At 38.6% G+C, this 18,557-nt stretch overlaps 1 protein-coding gene across 2 annotated transcripts in view; it reads left to right on the forward strand.

Moving 5' to 3' along the window:
* The window catches only part of ATP6V1C1 (ATPase H+ transporting V1 subunit C1), a 52,140-nt gene extending 34,158 nt beyond the window's left edge, over positions 1–17,982 (forward strand). For both annotated transcript variants that reach the window (XM_005563847.5, XM_045398577.3), the window contains exons 8-13: positions 830–898; positions 7,920–8,012; positions 8,099–8,192; positions 9,665–9,762; positions 11,272–11,398; positions 13,697–17,982. In XM_005563847.5, coding sequence (XP_005563904.1) covers positions 830–898; positions 7,920–8,012; positions 8,099–8,192; positions 9,665–9,762; positions 11,272–11,398; positions 13,697–13,792 — 577 coding nt within the window. In that variant the 3' untranslated portion in view covers positions 13,793–17,982. The remainder of the gene's footprint in view (positions 1–829; positions 899–7,919; positions 8,013–8,098; positions 8,193–9,664; positions 9,763–11,271; positions 11,399–13,696) is intronic.
* Positions 17,983–18,557: the final 575 nt, after the last annotated feature.

The raw sequence follows: 18,557 nt of genomic DNA on the forward strand, positions 1-18,557 counted from the left end.
AGAAGTTTTATTTTGTGTTCTAGTTACATAAGTCCCCTCTGCTACACTGAAACACTGATTAATTATAACAAATTCTATGTATCTGTGCTTTTTTATACTATGTAGGAAAATAACTTTTGCCCAGATAAAATATTTGACTCATTCAACCTTTATTTAAAACTCGAGGTCAAAACCAGAAATTTTTATGGTTTTCTGTACCTTGTAATTGAAACATAGGACCTAAGACATCTTACATGATGAATTATTCTCTATCCTGGCCTATAAACACTATAATTATTTGTTTTCAATCTCAAACATTGTTGTCTCTCCCCACACCCCGGGAAGCCAGTGGCCTCTAGAGGTGGTTGTTGCACAATACTTTGTGGCAACATAGTTTACTGTCATTTCATTTACTTACTACCTCATGGTACTCTGTGCTTTCCATAAATACAGTTTTTTTCAGTCCTTCATAACTGCCACTGAGCAGGAGTGATAGTGATTTTAGCATGACCATTTTTTAAAAATGAGGCACTATACGTATGAACTATGCAGCTTGAAAATAATTTACAATCTATACTGTGCTTTACTTCCTTGTCAAACGTAGTTCTAGGATGTGCCTCTTTTGCAATAGTTACTGGAGGTAGGGTGGTGATCTGTATTTCCTGCATTACTCAGTGTATTGGAAATTCATTCTCAGTAGGAATCCTGAATTTTTTTTTTGTTACATAGAGTTGGAGTATACTTGCTATAGCCAGATTTCCTATTTGTCACATAATTTTTTCTCTTCCTTGATATGGCAGGAAATAGGACTTGTTTTTCTTTTCCAATGTGTATTGTACCTTTCCTGCAGGTTAAACCACAATGACTGGATTAAGCAGTATGAAACACTAGCCGAAATGGTAGTTCCAAGGTCTAGCAAGTAAGTAGAAGTTTTTGTAAAACCATTTGGTTCCTAGAATTCCTTTCAGAGTTTGGATGTTGGCTGAGGAAATATGTTTGCTGTCTTGCTTTTGTGATAAATTAACCTCATGAGTGAGTTCTGTGAACTCTAGTTGTAATAATTTTAGACCTAGAAGGGACTTGGCACAGTCTGTTTGACAGCCTCCTGTTTATAGACTTAGAAGTTTGAGGCCGGTGAGGTATTAATAGTTTGCCCAGGGTCACACATCTCGTTTGTGGCAGGGCTAGAACTAGAACCTAGGTGTCTGGTGTGGTACTTTTTCTGCCTCACTGTGCTGCCTTTTGAAAATTCTTTATTCACTATTGCATACCTACTATGTGTCTATAATTCCTCATTTTATTTGGCAAAGGAAGTGTACCAGAATGGCTACTGGACTGCTGTATTGATCTCCAGATGTTCTCCATCACTTTGAGCTTAGATTTTACCCAATCTGTATGTTCCTTTTATTTAAAAAACAAACCTGTTTTTATTAAACACTTTTTAAATTTATAGATTTAACATGCATTGCCTAATTTGAAATTTACAAGTCTGTGAAGAAGCATGGACAGGTATCACTCTTATTCTCATGGAAGAAGAAGTTAAAATGCTTAAATAGTTCCCTGAGGCATATGGCTGTGTAAAGCGTCCAATGGTAGAGTTAGGGCTAGAACTCACATCTTTTAGCTCCAGGTCCTGTACCCTTTTTACACTATTCCATGTCATTTTTCCATGTTCTGCCATTGCCACACTAGATATTCTTTGAGAAAATATACAGTGTATCTCCACCCATTCTTTGAAAAAATATAAATACAGTGTATCTCCACCCCAAAGGATTCTTATAGATACATATATGCTTCAAGGGGAGGCAGCAGGGTAGAAGAAATAGGAGGTAGTCAAGAAGTGGAATTAGTAAGGTCAGGCCCATGAAATATTTTCTTTTCCAGTTTCATTGTGTCATGTGGGAAGTAGCTTAGTATAATGGAAAGAGTCCTGGACCCAGGGATCTGAGTTCTATTGCTGGTTCTATGACTGGTAGAATCTGTCACTCGTAGGGTCTGTCAGCGGTAGGGTTGTGACTTCAGGTTGTCCAGGTTCTTGGTGTTTTAAACAAAGAATTGGACAAAATGCCCAGCAAAGCAAAATAAGAATGAAGCAACAAAAGAACAAAAGCAGGGATTTATTAAAAATGAAAGAAAGTACACTCCACAGTGTAAGAGCGAACCCAAGCAGTGGCTCAAGTCCGGATACAGAATCTTCTTGGGTCCGGATAACTCCTACAAGTTTCCCATTGGCCACTTCATGCTCACCTCATGTAAATGAAGTGGTAGCCTGCAGTCAGTCTCCTTGGTTGCAGAAAGCAGCCAACCAGAGGCTGAAGTGAAGTCACAAAGGTCACACTCCTGTGCAAACATCTGATTGGTTGCAGAAAACAACCAATCAGAAGCTAGGGTGGAGGTAACAAAGTTATACTTCTCTGCAAATGAAGACTTGGCCTGGAATCAGTCTGATTTGTTGCAGACAGTGAATTTCCCATCTGCCATGCAGGAAAGGTCAAAAGGAGTAGCCTCTGGTCCTTTTGTTACTTAGGCATGGAAAGTTAGGGTTTTCCTTTCAATTTAGTTCTAGGAAATCGGGGTGAAACCACCTTAGGTTCCCTGCCTCCAGACCCTATTCTCCTGCCTCAGTTCTGCTACCAACTTGCTGTGTAACCTGGGGTAAGTCTTTTAACTTCTCTGGCCTCATTTTCTTTGTCTATAAATGAGCATAGCCCCTTCCTTGTATATATTTTGAAGATATTTTAAGGCTTGATGAAGTATTCAAAATACAAGATAATGTTACTGTATTTTCACAAATGTTGATCTTTTAGGAACTAAACAACAAACTTGTGCTCATTGTGAATTTTTTTTTTTTTTTTCATTTGGGGGAATACCTTCATTCTTCACATGGTAACCTGAAGACTACAGTTATGTCTTCATATTAGTGTCTCACTTAGGCTGTTGATACTGACAGATCTGTAGGGCATTAGAGCCATAGAGATTGACTCTGTGTCTAGGAGGCAGGTGGAGGAGGAGAATGAGGACCCGGTGCACACAGAATGTCCTCCAGAGGTGGACATACGCCAACCCAGATGTCCGGGGGATGGTGTGTAGGCTCATTAAGTAAGCTCAGATTTACTCTGATAGAAGGACTTTAAAAATATTCCATCAGAGATTTAGATCTTTGGACAGTCACTTTAGTAGTTTAAAGGGCAAATTTCAGGCAGGGAACAGTTTAATGCAGTCAAGACTTGTTTGCAAATGACTTGTAAGTGCACACTAATCTTCTGAGAGCTCCCAGCCTTTCCTTGCTCAGTGAAAACATCTGTTCTACCTATTTCTCAGTTCAAAGTACATTTGGAATCACTGACTCAAAAACTTACCTGTTTAAATTTGGTCAGAGACCACATAGCACTAGCTTAAATAGCACCATTAAGAGTATGTGCAGTTAATGTAGGGGCAAATAGGCTTTTTTGAGTGAGCCTGGAATTTTGTCTGCCATTTAGGAAAGATCTCTATGACCTGATGCTGAATTTTTGGTTTATCACACCCAGCATTTCTGAGTAATTACTATGAGCCTAGTCATTGTTCTATGTGCTTTACACAAGTTAGTTAATTATGGTAGTAACATTACTTTTTGGCATGATAACTTGAGTGATTATTGTTGGGAGTAGTGAAGATGAAAGTGGAATTCTGAGGTAGAATCGATTGAAAAATATTCACTCTAATATCCAATCTAATATTTTTCAATCTGTTATTCTAACTGTCCTCAAACCTGAAAGAATTTTAAAATTCACAAAATATAACTATTTGTAAAATGTTCTACAAAGATTGGACAGTTTTGAAATACTACCGTTACTGTGAGGCTAAATGCAGCAATGTGTATAAATGCCATGTCAAGGCTGTGGACAAAGAAGTGGAGGCTGGGTTGCTGTTCTGCTTTTTTTTTGTAGAAACACTGTTCAGAAAGAGGTGCTTTTCACTTGTCCTTTCAGAATTACCACTATCCTTTTTTTAAATTTTTTTATTTTTTGTCTACTTTTGCTTATTAAAATAGTCTGAATGAGTCAGATCACTGGTTAACTTTTGCCTTTTCTCTGTCATTGGAAGCAACATTACAAACTTATGGGTGCTTCACAGAAGTTTTTGTTGAGAGATCTGAAGTCCCCAGTGAAGCAGAACAGCCTAGCTAAGAAGTGCAGAAAAAATGATACTGGCCACTGTCCAGGAGTTTCTCTATGTTTCAGAGTTTCTGAGGGAGATGGTCTGTTCTCCTGTCAGTATCACTTCAACCACACCCATGGCTCTAACTTCAACTGCAGTTTTCGGACTCCTAAATCTTTATCTGTGGCCAGCTTTCCCCCTACCTGCAAACTCACATACCTGGGTTCCTACTGGACCACTCCATGTGGTATTTCCTAGGTAACTGACACCCCAATCTCAGACTCAAACTCTCTCGTTGCCTTGAAGTATATGGCAGCAACATCTGCCCAGTGATCCAAACCGCAAGTGTGATAGTCATTTTGGAATCTTCCTTCACCCTTGCACCCCAGCTCACCAACAGACCCCCCCGCCTGCATTAGTCTAATCAGTTGTGGCATTTCCACCTTCCATAGTATTTGGTTGAACCATTAAAAATTGCTGTTTTGTAGGTCAAAAAATGGTCAAATATCCACAATTTCACATGGTTAAATCTACTCTCCCCACTCCCCCAAGACCCACTGCCACTGCTCCAGCTCTGACTCCCTCATCCCTTGCCTGGACCATGGTAATTGACCCTAGCTGGTCTCCTTTTCTCCGGTATTTTCTCTTCTCATCAGTCCTCCACATTGCTGCTGTTTTCATCTTTGTGACATACAAATGTGTTACTTTCCTGTCTAAAACCCTGCTTGTCCCTCCCTATTTTGACTGCCTGCACTCAACACACACACACACACACACACACACACACACACACACACCCTTCTTGTACCCTTATATGTATATATATATATTTTTCTTTTCTTTTTTTTTTTTTGAGACACAGTCTCTCTCTGTCACCCAGGCTGGAGTGCAGAGGCGTGATCTCGGCTCACAGCAACCTCTGCCTCCCAGATTCAAGTGAGTCTCCTTCCTCAGCTTCCCAAGTAGCTGGGATGTGCTACCACACTCAGCTAATTTTTATATTTTTAGTAGAGATGAGGTTTCACTATGTTGGCCAGGCTGGTCTCGAACTCCTGACCTCAAGTGGTCTGCCTGCCTTGGCCTCCGAAAGTGCTGGGATTACAGGCATGAGCTACTATGCTGAGCCCCAGTTATACATACTTCTTGCAATTCCTCAAATGCACCATGCTATTCCACATCTGTATTCATTTGCGTATGGGGTTCTGTCTGGAACATTATTCTCTTTTTTGCCTTTCTTTCAAACTTCCACCTGGTATCACCTCTTTGGTGAAACTCCTTTGACTCCCCTCAGATAAAGTAACTAATTCCCCAGTGTATCATGTATATTTTCTGTTGCAGCACTTACAACTCTGTATTGCAGTTACCTGTTACCTTTACTAAACCCATACCTGGAGATCAGGAAATGCTGTCTTAATTTTATAGTAATGTCTAGCAAGCACTTGCATTACAGAGTCTTAGTACATGTTAAATGACTACAAGTCCATTATAGTAAGGACTCGTGGTTTATTTTTTTATACAGTTTTTAAGAAATACCTTTCCCTAGGGGAAAGAGAAAAAGCAAGTGGCTTTTATTTATTTTTCATAATAAGGTGGCAGAGTAGGATTTAGTTATAAGGTGAGATGGAAGTTTTATCTTGGCTTTTATCACCATCAGGACTTTGAGTAAGCCATAGGAATTTGCTGTGTCCCAGATCTCTGCACAATAGCTAGGAACCTGTTTAATAGGTAACCTGCTCATTGACACAGGGCCATGTCAAGCACCAAATGCTTTTGGAAGGGTCTTCAAAACAGCAAAGTGTTGGATACTAAAAGATTAGTATGCTAATGGTGAAGCATTATTTGTGGCTCTGAAATAGCCTGCAAGTTAGATTTAGATTTGTTTTGATCTCAAGCAGTTCACACATCACTGAGTAAATCTTGGCAAAGCAGAAGATCCTTAAACGGCTTTTTAAATCGAGCTCTGTCCACTTGGTAGCTGCCCTTCATTGGGTTTGATGGATACCAGGAGCAAGAACTAAGGGTAATCATTTTGAGAAGATACAGTCTAACAGGAGGTTTCAGTGTTCTAAACCCAGAGTACTTGCGTTTTCTCTGCATGTCAGCAATGACAGTGATCAGTACTCCCAGAGCTGTCTGCTGGTCATTCACTAGGGAGGTGCCCCTGCTGGCTGGCTGATCAGAAGTGGGGTAGATTCAGTACTTAAAGCCATCCTGTGATTAAACACTGTAGTTGCCTCCTGAATTTACTTGGCTAACCAGGTGGTTCTTAGGCTTCAGGAAAAACTACACTTGCTTTAAAAATTTTTTTAATATAGTATCTTTAAATTACCCAGCATTCCTCCATTTTGTAAAATTTACTTTTTCTGATTTCAGAATTACCACATTGTAAGTAAAAAGTAAACATTAAAAAACAAAGAAAACAGCCAACAAAAGGGCACAGGACCCTTTTGGTAGTGAGGGGTATGTTTATCGTCTAGATTGTGGTGATGGTTTCATGGGTATATGCGTATGTCCACACTTCAGATTATAGACATTAAATGCGTACAGTTTTCTGTATAACGATTATATCTCAGTAAAGCTGTTTAAAAAACACTAAACATTAGAAGACCTCCAATATGTGAAAGATAGAAAGGAGAGGAGGCTCCCCTCAGTAACATTCCCTGCCCCAAGGTTATCCCTGTGGAACAGCTGCCCGTGCAGCCTTGTGGACCTCGCGTAAGGACTTCTATACAGGAGGCACTGTAGGTAAATTCTGAAAGCCAAATTTGGGCCATACTATCACAAGCGATACCATTCCCATTTCAAACAGTGGACTTTCACCCAAAGTATTACAGATTTAGATGACCATTAAAATTTCCTGGCAGTTGTGTCTAGAAAGGTCTTTCCAGTGATGTCCATGGAGCTGTGACTGAATGGAAGTTGTGACCTCACTGGGACCTTCTGAAGCCTAAAATGGAGCCATGGGATGCATACAAGCACATTTATTCAGAGATTATTTAGACAGTTGTGTTCATCAGGTTTTTTTTTTTTTTTTTTTTTTTTTTTTGACAGGGTCTCACTCTGTCACCCAGGCTGGAGTGCAGTGGCACAATCTTGGCTCACTTAGCCTCAACCTCCCCAGCTTCAGTGATCCTCCCACCTCAGCCTCCTGAGTAGCTAGGACTACAGGCGTGCACCGTCAAACCTGGCTAGGTTTTGTATTTTTTGTACAGACACAGTCTTGCCATGTTGCCCAGGCTGGTCTCAAAGTCCTGAACTCAAGCAATCACCCACCTCAGCCTCCCAAAGTGTTGGGATTACAGGCATGAGCCACTGCACCTGGCCTGTCAGTTTTTGATTGAGAGATGTCATGGGAGCAAAGGAAAGATCCAAGGTTTGATGTACTGGCAATGCAGAGAGGCTAGGCTGGGCCTCAGTGGGGCTGAGTTGGCCTGGAGAAAGGAAGAAAGAATTAGGTTTCCAGAAAAGAAAAGTGTGCTTATCAAGGAGACACTGGAAACAAAGCAGCCTGGCGCTAATGTTGATTGAAAAGTGTGGTTCTTAGTGTTTGGATGCTTTACTGGAGTTAATGTCTAATTTTGTTGGTTAGTAAGAAAAAAAGTATCATTAGCAAAATAAATCATAAACATTCAGTGTCTTCAGTGTTTGAGGCAATCCAGTTTGAAAAGCTTTGAGGTAATTTGGGAAGGGCTATTATACCCTACTTTTCTCTTCCACCTGTTTCTGAATTTTGCCCTTAATATGAAAGACAGCAATACGTATAAATCTTTAAATGGACTTCTTTTATTTTTTTTCCATAGTGTTCTTTCAGAGGACCAAGACAGTTACCTGTGTAATGTCACCTTGTTTAGGAAGGCAGTTGATGACTTCAGACACAAAGCCAGGGAAAACAAGTAAGATGATTATTTTTGTGTGTATTTACTTTATTAGATCAATTGTATACAACATGAACAATTTTGTTTTTTCCCCCCAAATTTAGATTCATTGTTCGTGACTTCCAGTATAACGAAGAGGAGATGAAAGCAGATAAAGAAGAAATGAACAGGCTTTCTACTGATAAGAAAAAACAATTTGTATGTGTTTTAAATATTTAGTATTATCAACATTAAGCAGAAGAAAAAGTGGTATTACTTTCCTTTGATTTAAAAGAAAGTAAAAATCTGCTTTGGTTTTAAGACATTTGATTTTAGTTTTTTTTTTTTTAATTGAATAATTAGAATGAATTTCCTCTAAAGCTTAACTATTCTAGAGATAACTATTCTATTTCTAAGAAAGCTTTCTTCTAAAGCTTACATCTGTCTTAGATCGAATAGAATAGTTACCTTAAAATACATACTTAAATTACTCCACCTAAATCCATATCAGATATTAATTTTAAATGCAGTATTCTGGTTAACGTCCTTGTAGGTGAAGGGAGATTTTAGTTAAGTAACAAAGTTCTTTTCAGTAAGACTTTTCACTTTCTTGAGGCAGATTTGTTCAATGCCTCAGTCTTTTATTGAAGCAATTTGTATTGAAATTATTGGAGAATTGGTGTGTTCTAGGTGTAATGGGAAACAGGTGGAATTGTGAAAATGAAAGATGGTGTTAACTTTCTTGCCATCTTCAAGTGTGGGATTACTGTGAAGACTAAAAGCTTGTTTGGAAAGGGAAACATGAGTGAAAATGTGTTTCTCTTAATAATGTGAGAGGAAATGAAGGGATATACTGAAAATTATTTCCAGGTACTTTATAAGCCATATCAACTAGGAGGAAACTAATTCCTCCAAGTAATGTCCAAAATAACCAGCTTTTTAGGGAAAACCCAAAATCCTTTTATAGAATAGATATTTTGACCAAAGATTTCCACTTTGTTTTGCTATCCTTTTTGCTTTAATTAATTGGTTGGTACATCCAAATGAGCCTAATAATGTTATCCAAGTAAGTGTTAGCTGAATTGTTAATGTATATCTTTTAAGTATCGAGAGAGAAGGTATTTAAAATCCACTTAATCGTCCTAAATATATGAAGTTTAAAAAGAACTTACACTACATAATTTAGAATGTAAAGAGATTTTAGATGACTAGACCAACTCCCTTTTTTACAGATGGGAAAACTAAGAGCTAGGGCTGTTAAATGACTTGCCTACATAACTGTTTATCTTTGTTATGAAGTTGTTTGTAAGTTGAATTTTATTTTACATGTATTAAATATTTTAGAGTATTGTGTAGTAAATTCAGATCTTTTTATTTTGATTTTTAAACCTAAGGCATTTCTATATTTTGTACCGGTTTAACTACTTTTATTAAAATATATACCTTTTTCTGTGTTAGTGAATTGGTTCAATGCATTTTAGCATCTGTTGAGATCACTCAGTAGTGGCTCACCTTTTAATCTAATTTAAGGTAAAATATCTGAGATAATGAGAATAATAGTGAAACATGTAGAAAGTGAATTATGTGACTTAAGTCTTCTATAGATTCCTAATATGTAGTCACTTAAAAAAATTTATCTAATTGCTATTTCTAAGACCAAATTTGTGGTAATTTTTTTTTTCTTTTTATAGGGACCACTTGTGCGGTGGCTGAAAGTGAATTTTAGTGAAGCATTTATTGCATGGATTCATGTGAAAGCGTTACGGGTTTTTGTTGAGTCTGTTTTAAGGTAAAGAAAGTTAATTGTCAAACTTGGAACTGAAGAGTTCATAGATGCCTTACATTGGACCTCTTTATTATAACAGAGTCCAGCAATAGGAAATTGATTTGGAGAAACCAAAGGGCCAATCATGAGACGGAGGTTGTCAGTATCATCATACAGCTTATACAATGCATATTAGTCTTGTTCTTTAGCACCAAGTTTAGAAAAAGAGATTTATGCTGCCATACCCTCAGGTTCTTTTTCTTGTGTAGGTACTTAAAAGTAGATTAAATATTAACCAATATTTGTTTAAAAGGAAGATCTTTCAGATGTTTTATATGTCATTGGACACATAGTATGCTGATGACTTATTGGAATCATTTCATATTAACCTAAAGTATTTTTATATTTTGAGATACTTAAAACATCACATTCTGATCCAATGTATGGGTTGCTCATATTAGAAATAGTTCTTAAAAACCCAGAACTTGGCCGGGCACAGTGGCTCACGCCTATAATCCCAGCACTTTGGGAGGCTGAGGAGGGCAGATCACGAGGTCAGGAGATTGAGACCATCCTGGCTAACATAGTGAAACCCCGTCTCTACTAAAAATATAAAAAAATTAGCCAGGTGTGGTGTCAGGCACCTGTAGTGCCAGTTACTTGGGAGGCTGAGGCAGAGAATCACTTGAACCCAGGAGGTGGAGGTTGCAGTGAGCCGAGATTGCACCACTGCATTATTGCACCACTGCACTCCAGCCTGGGCAACAGAGTGAGACTCCGTCTGAAAAAACAAAAAAAAACAAAGAAAAACACCCCAAAACTTATGTGTAACTATGCTCACTATTTTTAAATTTTTTCAAATTTTCAAAGTAGATGTGGGTAACCTCATGTTATTACCATAAAAGTATCTGCTGATCTTACTTATTATTACTTCCTGAGGATATTCATATATTACCTTACAAATTGAATGGTAAGCCGGGTGCAGTGGCTCACGCCTGTAATCCCAGCACTTTGGGATGCCAAGGTGGGCGGATCATGAGGTCAAGAGATGGAGACCATGCTGGCTAACATGGTGAAACCTCGTCTCTACTAAAAATACAAAAATTAGCTGGGCGTGGTGGTGCGTGCCTGTAATCCCAGCTACTCGGGAGGCTGAGGCAGGAGAATGGCTTGAACCCAGGAGGTGGAGATTGCAGTGAGCCAAGATTGCACCACTGCACTCCAGCCTGGCGACAGTGAGAATCCGTCTCAAAAGAAAAAAAAAATGGAATGGTAATTGAAGTAATTCCTAGCAATTGGCTTAGAGATTTCTAGTGGACAGTGAGTACCAAAGTTTTACGTTTCTGTTTATATTAAAGTTTTTTGTGTATATTAGTTTCAGTTTCTATATATATTAGTTGAACTTGTAAAAGTAAAGTGAGATACTGTCTCCCTGTTAACCATGATTAAAGAGTATGAGAATATTTGCTTTGAAAAGAACATCTCTTTACATGTTTGCTTGTATTGCATACTGTATTTCTGCTTTTTTATAAGGTATGGCTTGCCAGTGAACTTCCAAGCAATGCTACTTCAGCCTAATAAGAAAACTTTGAAGAAACTGAGAGAAGTATTACATGAATTGTATAAACATCTAGACAGCAGTGCAGCAGCTATTATTGATGTAAGTACATATTAGCCCAGTAGAGTAAGAATTGAAGTGAATTTCAGAAAAAAATGATTGAAAGAAGATAGAAAAGGGAGAGTAAGTATGATACTTAATCATTTTTTATTACTTTGAGGTTCTCAATTTGTTACATGAACATAGTAATTTACATCGTTTACCCTGTTTTATACTAATTATAGCTGTGTTTTGCTTCTTGGCATTTCTACAAGCTGATAGTTATCTTGCTGTGTATCAGATGTTTATAGCTGCAGAAATACAGAAACCAGTGATACTAGTTATTTATAAAAACTATAAATTGCAGAGAGGAAGAAAATAAGCAGTTATTTTAATTTTATTTGGTAGAAGCGAGAGAGTCAATAGATGAGTATTTTCAAGGTAGGTTCATTTTTCTAAAATGGCAAAATGGCGTATCTGGGCATGGTGACACATGCCGGTAGTCTCAGCAACTCAGGAGGCTGAGGCGGGAGGATCACTTGAGCCCAGGCCTTCGAGACCAACCTGGATAACGTAGCAAGACCCCATCTGAAAAAAGAAAAAAAACAGACCAAAAAATATATATATATGTGTTTATATCTTCTTTTAAACAAAAGTGTTATTTTTTAAACAAAAGAAGATATAAACAGAGTTACTCGTGTTTTTTTGTTGTTTTTTTGTAGTTTTTCTGTAAGGTCCCAGAAGTAGAATTTGCAGGGTCGTAGGTTATGTACATTGTAATGGGCCGCCGGGCATGGTAGCTCATGCCTGTAAACCCAGCACTTTGGGAGGCTGAGGCGGGTGGATCACCTGAAGTCAGGAGTTCGAGACCAACCTGGCCAACATGGTGAAACCCCATCTCTACTAAAAATACAATAATTAGCTGGATGTGATGGCGGGCACCTGTAGTCCTAGCTACTCAGGAGGCTGAGGCAGGAGAATCACTTGAACCGGGTGGGGGTGGTTGCAGTGAGCCAAGATTGTGCCACTGCACTCCAGCCTGGGTGACAGAGGGAGACTCTGTCTCAAAAAAAAAAAAAAAAAAAAATTGTAGTGGACTTTTATTTATATTTTTGGTTTTAAATATCTTGCTGATTTTTTTTTCTTTTTAAAAGTTTAGGGTGGATGGTAGTATCTCACATAGGCATTAATTAGAACTATGAAAAATCAGTTTTTCTTGATAGAAGGAAATGCAGGAAATGACTTGCTAAACTTGTTTTATTTTTCTTTCTTTCTTTTTTTTTTTGAGATGGAGTTACGCTCTTTTGCCCAGGCTGGAGTGAAGTGGCATGATCTTGGCTCACTGTAACCTCCGCCCCCTAGGTTCAAGCAATTCTCCTGCCTCAGCCTACCAAGTAGCTGGGATTATAGGTGCCTGCCACCATGCCTGGCTAATTTTTGTATTTTTAGTAGAGATGCGGTTTTGCCATGTTGGCCAGGCTGGTCTTGAACTCCTGACCTCAGGTAATCCACCCACCTCGGCTTCCCAAAGTGCTAGGCTTACTGGCATGAGCAACTGCACCTGGCTGACTAGCTACACTTTCATGAAATTGTGGATAAAATAAGAGGTCTAATTATTTGATACATAAATGTTCTAGCAGTAAATTCTTACAACATGCATATATAAAAAGTGTTATCCTTGCTTGTTTTTTGTTTTGCCATCAGATCTTGCTCTGTTGCTCAGTCTAGAATGCAGTGGCATGATTCTGGCTCACTGGAGCCTCAACCACTATGCTCAAGTGATCCTCCCACCTCAGCCTCCCATGTAGCTGGGACTATGGGCACGCACCACTACTCCTGGTTAATGTGTTTATTTTTATTTTTTGTAGCTATAGAGTCTCACTATGTTGCCCAGACTGGTCTTGAACTCCTGGGCTCAAGGCGTTGGCCTCTCAAAGTGCTGAGATTACAGAATAAGCATTACTTTTAAATCATACTTGCTTTATTTTTACTCCACATTTTGTAAGTCTTGTATCGCATCAACTCAGTATTCTAAGTCCAAGATTTAAAAAGTTAATTTTTACAGTGTACATAAAAAAGGTTGGTGGGATCATGCTAAATACATATGCAGGCTTTGCAGTCAGAGTGCTTGAACTTGGCTTTACCACTTACTGTCTGTGTTTCCTAGGAGAAGTCAGTCTTTCAGAGGTTGTTTTCTTATTTGCAAAATGGGAATAATGTCTAACTCAGATAAATTAACCTTAAGTGCATACATTTAGCCCAGAGTAGATGTTCAATAAAAAGGTAAATGTTAATACTTAGCTTTCTTTTTTTCTGAGTTCTGTAAATACAAAATTGAGTAATTGTCTATTTTTTCCATAGGCTCCTATGGATATTCCAGGTTTAAACCTGAGTCAACAAGAATACTACCCCTATGTGTACTACAAGATTGATTGCAACTTGCTGGAATTCAAGTGAAAATGGGCTCCTCCCCCGACAATCCTGTCCTTGTGTTGGTGTGTGCTAACAGAAATAAGTTGCAGTATGGTCGTACTTTCACCTCTAGTATCCTTTGCTTGCTTCTGACCCCCTTTCGTAGGTGAATTCTCCCACAGTGGTCTGTATCTCAACATTTTCTTTTTAAAGGAAAATATATATATATATAGTTTCTTTTTATTGATCAGGTCTGTAAATGTGTACTAAAAAAATCAGAGTTTATTTATAAACAGAATAGTTTATTTAAAGAGAAGGTCTTTTCCTTATTGATATCATGGTATGCATTAATTCCATTTGTTACTATTGTGCACAAAAGCCCTGTTCACAAGGGAATAGTGTAAACATTTATACTGTTTTGTTCACTGTATTTAGTAGACATAACTGTTGAATAGTTACTGAATCGTGATGTAAAGAATATGTGACCATCTTCAGGTATGGGATTTCTAAATGTTTCAAATTTCAATCAATGAGCACTGTCAACACCCACAGGAAGAATAAAATTACCTGTGCAAAGGTGTATTGTGGTGTGTGTAACTTAAGATTACAGTTCAGTTTGAGAGTTAAATGATGTCATAGCTCACTTGCTATGATACTGCCAGGATTTTGTTATGTGCTGAGGTGTAACCATTTGTGTTATCTGACGTATGATTTAATTGAGCCAAATTTGGGTCAGAACTAAATTTGAAGATTACTTCTCAGTATATGATGGGTATTTACATTTGAACACTAGAATTTTAGGTCTCTCAAATAAGTATAGGGCCAGTTTTGAATAAAGTCTAGCAGAACTATGCAGCTTTAGTCATTTGTTTTGTCTAAATCTGTATTTTACGTATTTTCTTCTTAAGATCTATAATTTTGGCATTTATGTCATTTGTGACGTCTGAAAATAGAGACATTGGTGGCCTTTAAAATCTCAGAAGTGAATGACTTAGTGTAGTGTCCTGAAAGAGCTTTTAAAAGAGGATTTTGTGGCAATGCTTCTCTTACTATGTACTCACAGGTTTGCAAATGGGAGAAAGAAGTTTACATTTCAGTTTAGGGGCATGTCTAAGCTGTGCTATTCCCTTTAGAAAATTAGCCTCCAGAATATTTTGTTTCAAAATTTTATGTCATTTCATAAATAACTTTAAGCAAATACAGACGTCCACAATGTAGAACATGAGAGACCCCTCCATCAATTTCCACCTCCCAAGGGAAGTTTATGTATTTTTCTAGGCCCTTTTCTATGTCTTTACATCTCTCTCTCTCTCACACACACATATACACACACAGAGTTTATTTTTAATAAAATAGGATTATACTATGCACATTCTGTCACTTGCTTTTTTGCTTAATAGTATATCTAAGATAATCCTTTATGTCAGTGAAGCTAGAGCTACCTCATTCTTTTAACCAGCTACATGGTGTTCCATCGAGTGTCTGCCATCATGTGTTTAGCCGAGTGAATGGTTAGTCTGCTTGTTTTTAGTTTTTGCTGTTAACAAACACTGCTGCAGTCAGCATCCTTGCACAGATTTCTTTGTATACTTGTATTAGTTTTTCTGTAAGATCCCAGAAGTAGAATTTGCAGGGTCGTAGGTTATGTACATTTAAGTTTTTGACACTCACTGCCAATTCCTCTGTCAGAATTCTAAACTAAAGACACGTTTGGAATGTGGATTTATCTTCAGTTTTTCCTTGGACAAGAGAAAGCTGTGAAAAATTTTGATATCAGAAAATTCTGGTTTTTTGTCTTCTTTTGCAAAACATGTCACTAACCTGAAGCTCAGCCACACAGTGACTTTTAAGGTTTTATTTAGACTTTACTGTTGTTCTCATGAGAATAGGTACAGACTGCGTAAGGTTTAAAATCCCAGCATATGTCGAAACTACGGGACTTTCACTGTGGTTTCTGCCAGGGGACTTACAGCAGAGTGGCTGAGCGCATGCTCTGAGGCCAGGTCCCAGCTCTGCTGCCGACGAGCTGTGTTGTCCTGGGCAGAATGGTCTCCGAGTTCCAGTCCCTCCTCTGGAAAATGGGCATGGTTAGAGTGGCCACCTCGTTAGGGATGTTGGGGTGAGTTGGTGTGACCCCATGTGCACAGAGAGTGCTGCGAGTGGTGCACCGTGAGAGGCTGATGCAGGTACTTAGCCCTTGGGGAACACATGTAGTTCCTTTTCACTGCGTTTAATTTGGGAAAATCCAGGTCCACATCATTGTAGAGTCCAAGGGTTAGAAGGAAGTCATTGTGTCTAACATAACGTCGGAGCAGTTTGTGTCACTGAGCTCCAGTCTGTGCTGGATTATTGATATTGTTGGTGGCCGTCACCATTCCTGGGAAGGGACTGTCCCAGGCCACTTGCCTCCCCGAGGAGTCTCCTGGTTCTCCTCGAGGATAGTGCTTAGATAACAGACTCATTAAACATTTACTGAGCGTCTGTCAGGAATCATTCACATCCACACCATCCTCCCGGCCCCTCCCTGTGCTGTTCATGGAGGGAGCACTGGCAGTCCCCATTTTCATATATGGAGACTTCAGGTCAAATAAGTGAATTCTTTGTTGAGTTACAAATTTTGAGCCAGTCAGAATTTGAACCTAAGATTTCTGACTGCGGGGTGTCACACTTCCCGCCCCACACTCAACTGTTGTATGAATGAGCCAGACACATTCCTTGACCTGAGTCTGAGATGGACAATGGTATAGGAAAGTTACTAGGTATGGAGAATCAGATGTTAACTTGTATTGCTATTTGGTTTGGTTTTTTTGAGACAAGGTCTTGCTCTGTCACCCAGGCTGGAGTGCAGTGGCATGATCAGGGCTTACTGCAGCCTCAACCTTGACTGCTTGGGCTCAAGCAATCCTCCCACCTCAGCTCCCCAAGTAGCTGGGCCTACATGTTTGCACTACCATGCCTGGCCAATTTTTTAAATTTTAGCACAGATGAGGTCTCACTATGTTGCCCGGGCTGGTCTCGAACTCCTGAGCTCAAGGGTTCCTCCTGCCTCAGCCTCCCAAAGTGTTGGAGTTACAGGTGTGAGCCACCGTGCCTGGCCTGTGTTGCTATTATTTTTGGCAGGAACCCAGGAGTCCAGAACATTTCATCTGTGATGGGTTAGATAATGTGTCTAGTTGTTTGCATGCCAATCTTAGTAGCCTCAGTTATTCAACCTAGGAGATTTTTCTACCTCTCTACTACCCTGCTGAAGTTGCTCTTCAGCAGAAAATCTTTGTGGAACATACTCCACACTTTGAAATCTTCGTGGGACAAAAGATCTTTGTGGAACCAATCTTTGTGGAACATATTCCAGCTTTTTGAATGAGTGCATATCCAGTAGTACCTTTAAAGTTATACTTTGTACATAACAAATACTCAGCAAATGTGAACCTTTATTTGCTCTTACTTCAAAATTAGTCCCAAATGTTGGAAATAAAATATAGGACATTGATCTAGATATGAGGTTTTTCTCCTTCATTCTCAGATGTTGAAGAAATCAAAGTAGCATATGCACAAGGTTAAAAACCACATATACAAATATTATAGAACAGCTTATAATGAAAACTTTGCCTGCCTTTATAAAAAATGTGATTATCTTCTTCTGTTAATGTCAATAAAAGATGGTTTGTCCTAGAAGGTCTAAAAATGGTATTATGTTCTGGAGGAAACCTAGCAAAAACTTTCCTAGTTTAGTACTTGTCTCTAAATTGATGTTCACCCATTTCAATATTGCAGACTTGTTCATGGTCTTTATTTTTCTAGCGTAGGTAACAGTTGATTCTTTAGATTCATATATGCAGGAAATTCTTGCTTTCTAAAAAAAGGAATATGGGACATTGGAACCATTTTATTCACCAGTGGATTTACCCTTAGAGTATTTTTAGATCTGAGCTGATGACTTGTTAGAGAAAAAGGGAACAGAGTAAAGCCATGGAAGCCGGGAACAGTAGGAGACTGCCGCCTGGCATGGTTTCTTCTTCTGGAGAAGATGAAACTGAGGAGAAACAAGAAAACATCCTTCATACCAAGAATGGTCAAGATGATGCAAGAAGAAAAAGGCTTTCAAACAAATCAGAAGGCAGTCAACAAACACAAGAGGGACATTCCTTCTCTGGCAGTTGCTCAAAACTGAAATTACTTACTGTGTACACTGGGGCTTGTAGTTGGGGAATTTAATAAAAATGCTCATTACCAAACTCCATAGAGATGTGGTTTAAAGTCTTAAGTAGATCCGAGGAATAACCTACATTTTAAACAAATACCCGGGAGAATCAGAGGCTAGGGGTTAGTCAGTTATTATCGGATACTGTCTTTTAAAGATTCTTCCTCTGAACCCTCAGATTCGGGTGTTGATTTAGAGTTTATAAGCATCTTGAGGTCTCATTCAAATAGTGATTCTTCTCTATTCACAGAGACCACACTTACTAGAATCTTCATGGGTAAATCAGCTTTTTCTACTGTCATTTGAAGAAATATTCCACATCGTTAAAGCAGTAGAACTGGAGAGTTCTGTCTCAGCAGAAATTGATCAATAAAGATGTGTTTTGCCCTTGGAAGGCCATAGAATATCAAGTTGAAATTTGCAAGAACTCTTAAGATGATCAAGGTCACATTTTCATCTTTTAATTGAGAACTCATTCTGGACATGATGTATCACTGTTTTTAAAGTGTAAAAAGGAACAACCAAGCAGACTTTGAAAGAATGGTTTATGTGAGGAAGCCTTCCTCCCCCCCAGAAAAGGGCTATTAAGATGAAAGTGAAAAAAGGAGT

This window comes from Macaca fascicularis, chromosome 8 (assembly GCF_037993035.2).
Source record: "Macaca fascicularis isolate 582-1 chromosome 8, T2T-MFA8v1.1".
Lineage (NCBI taxonomy): Eukaryota > Metazoa > Chordata > Mammalia > Primates > Cercopithecidae > Macaca > Macaca fascicularis.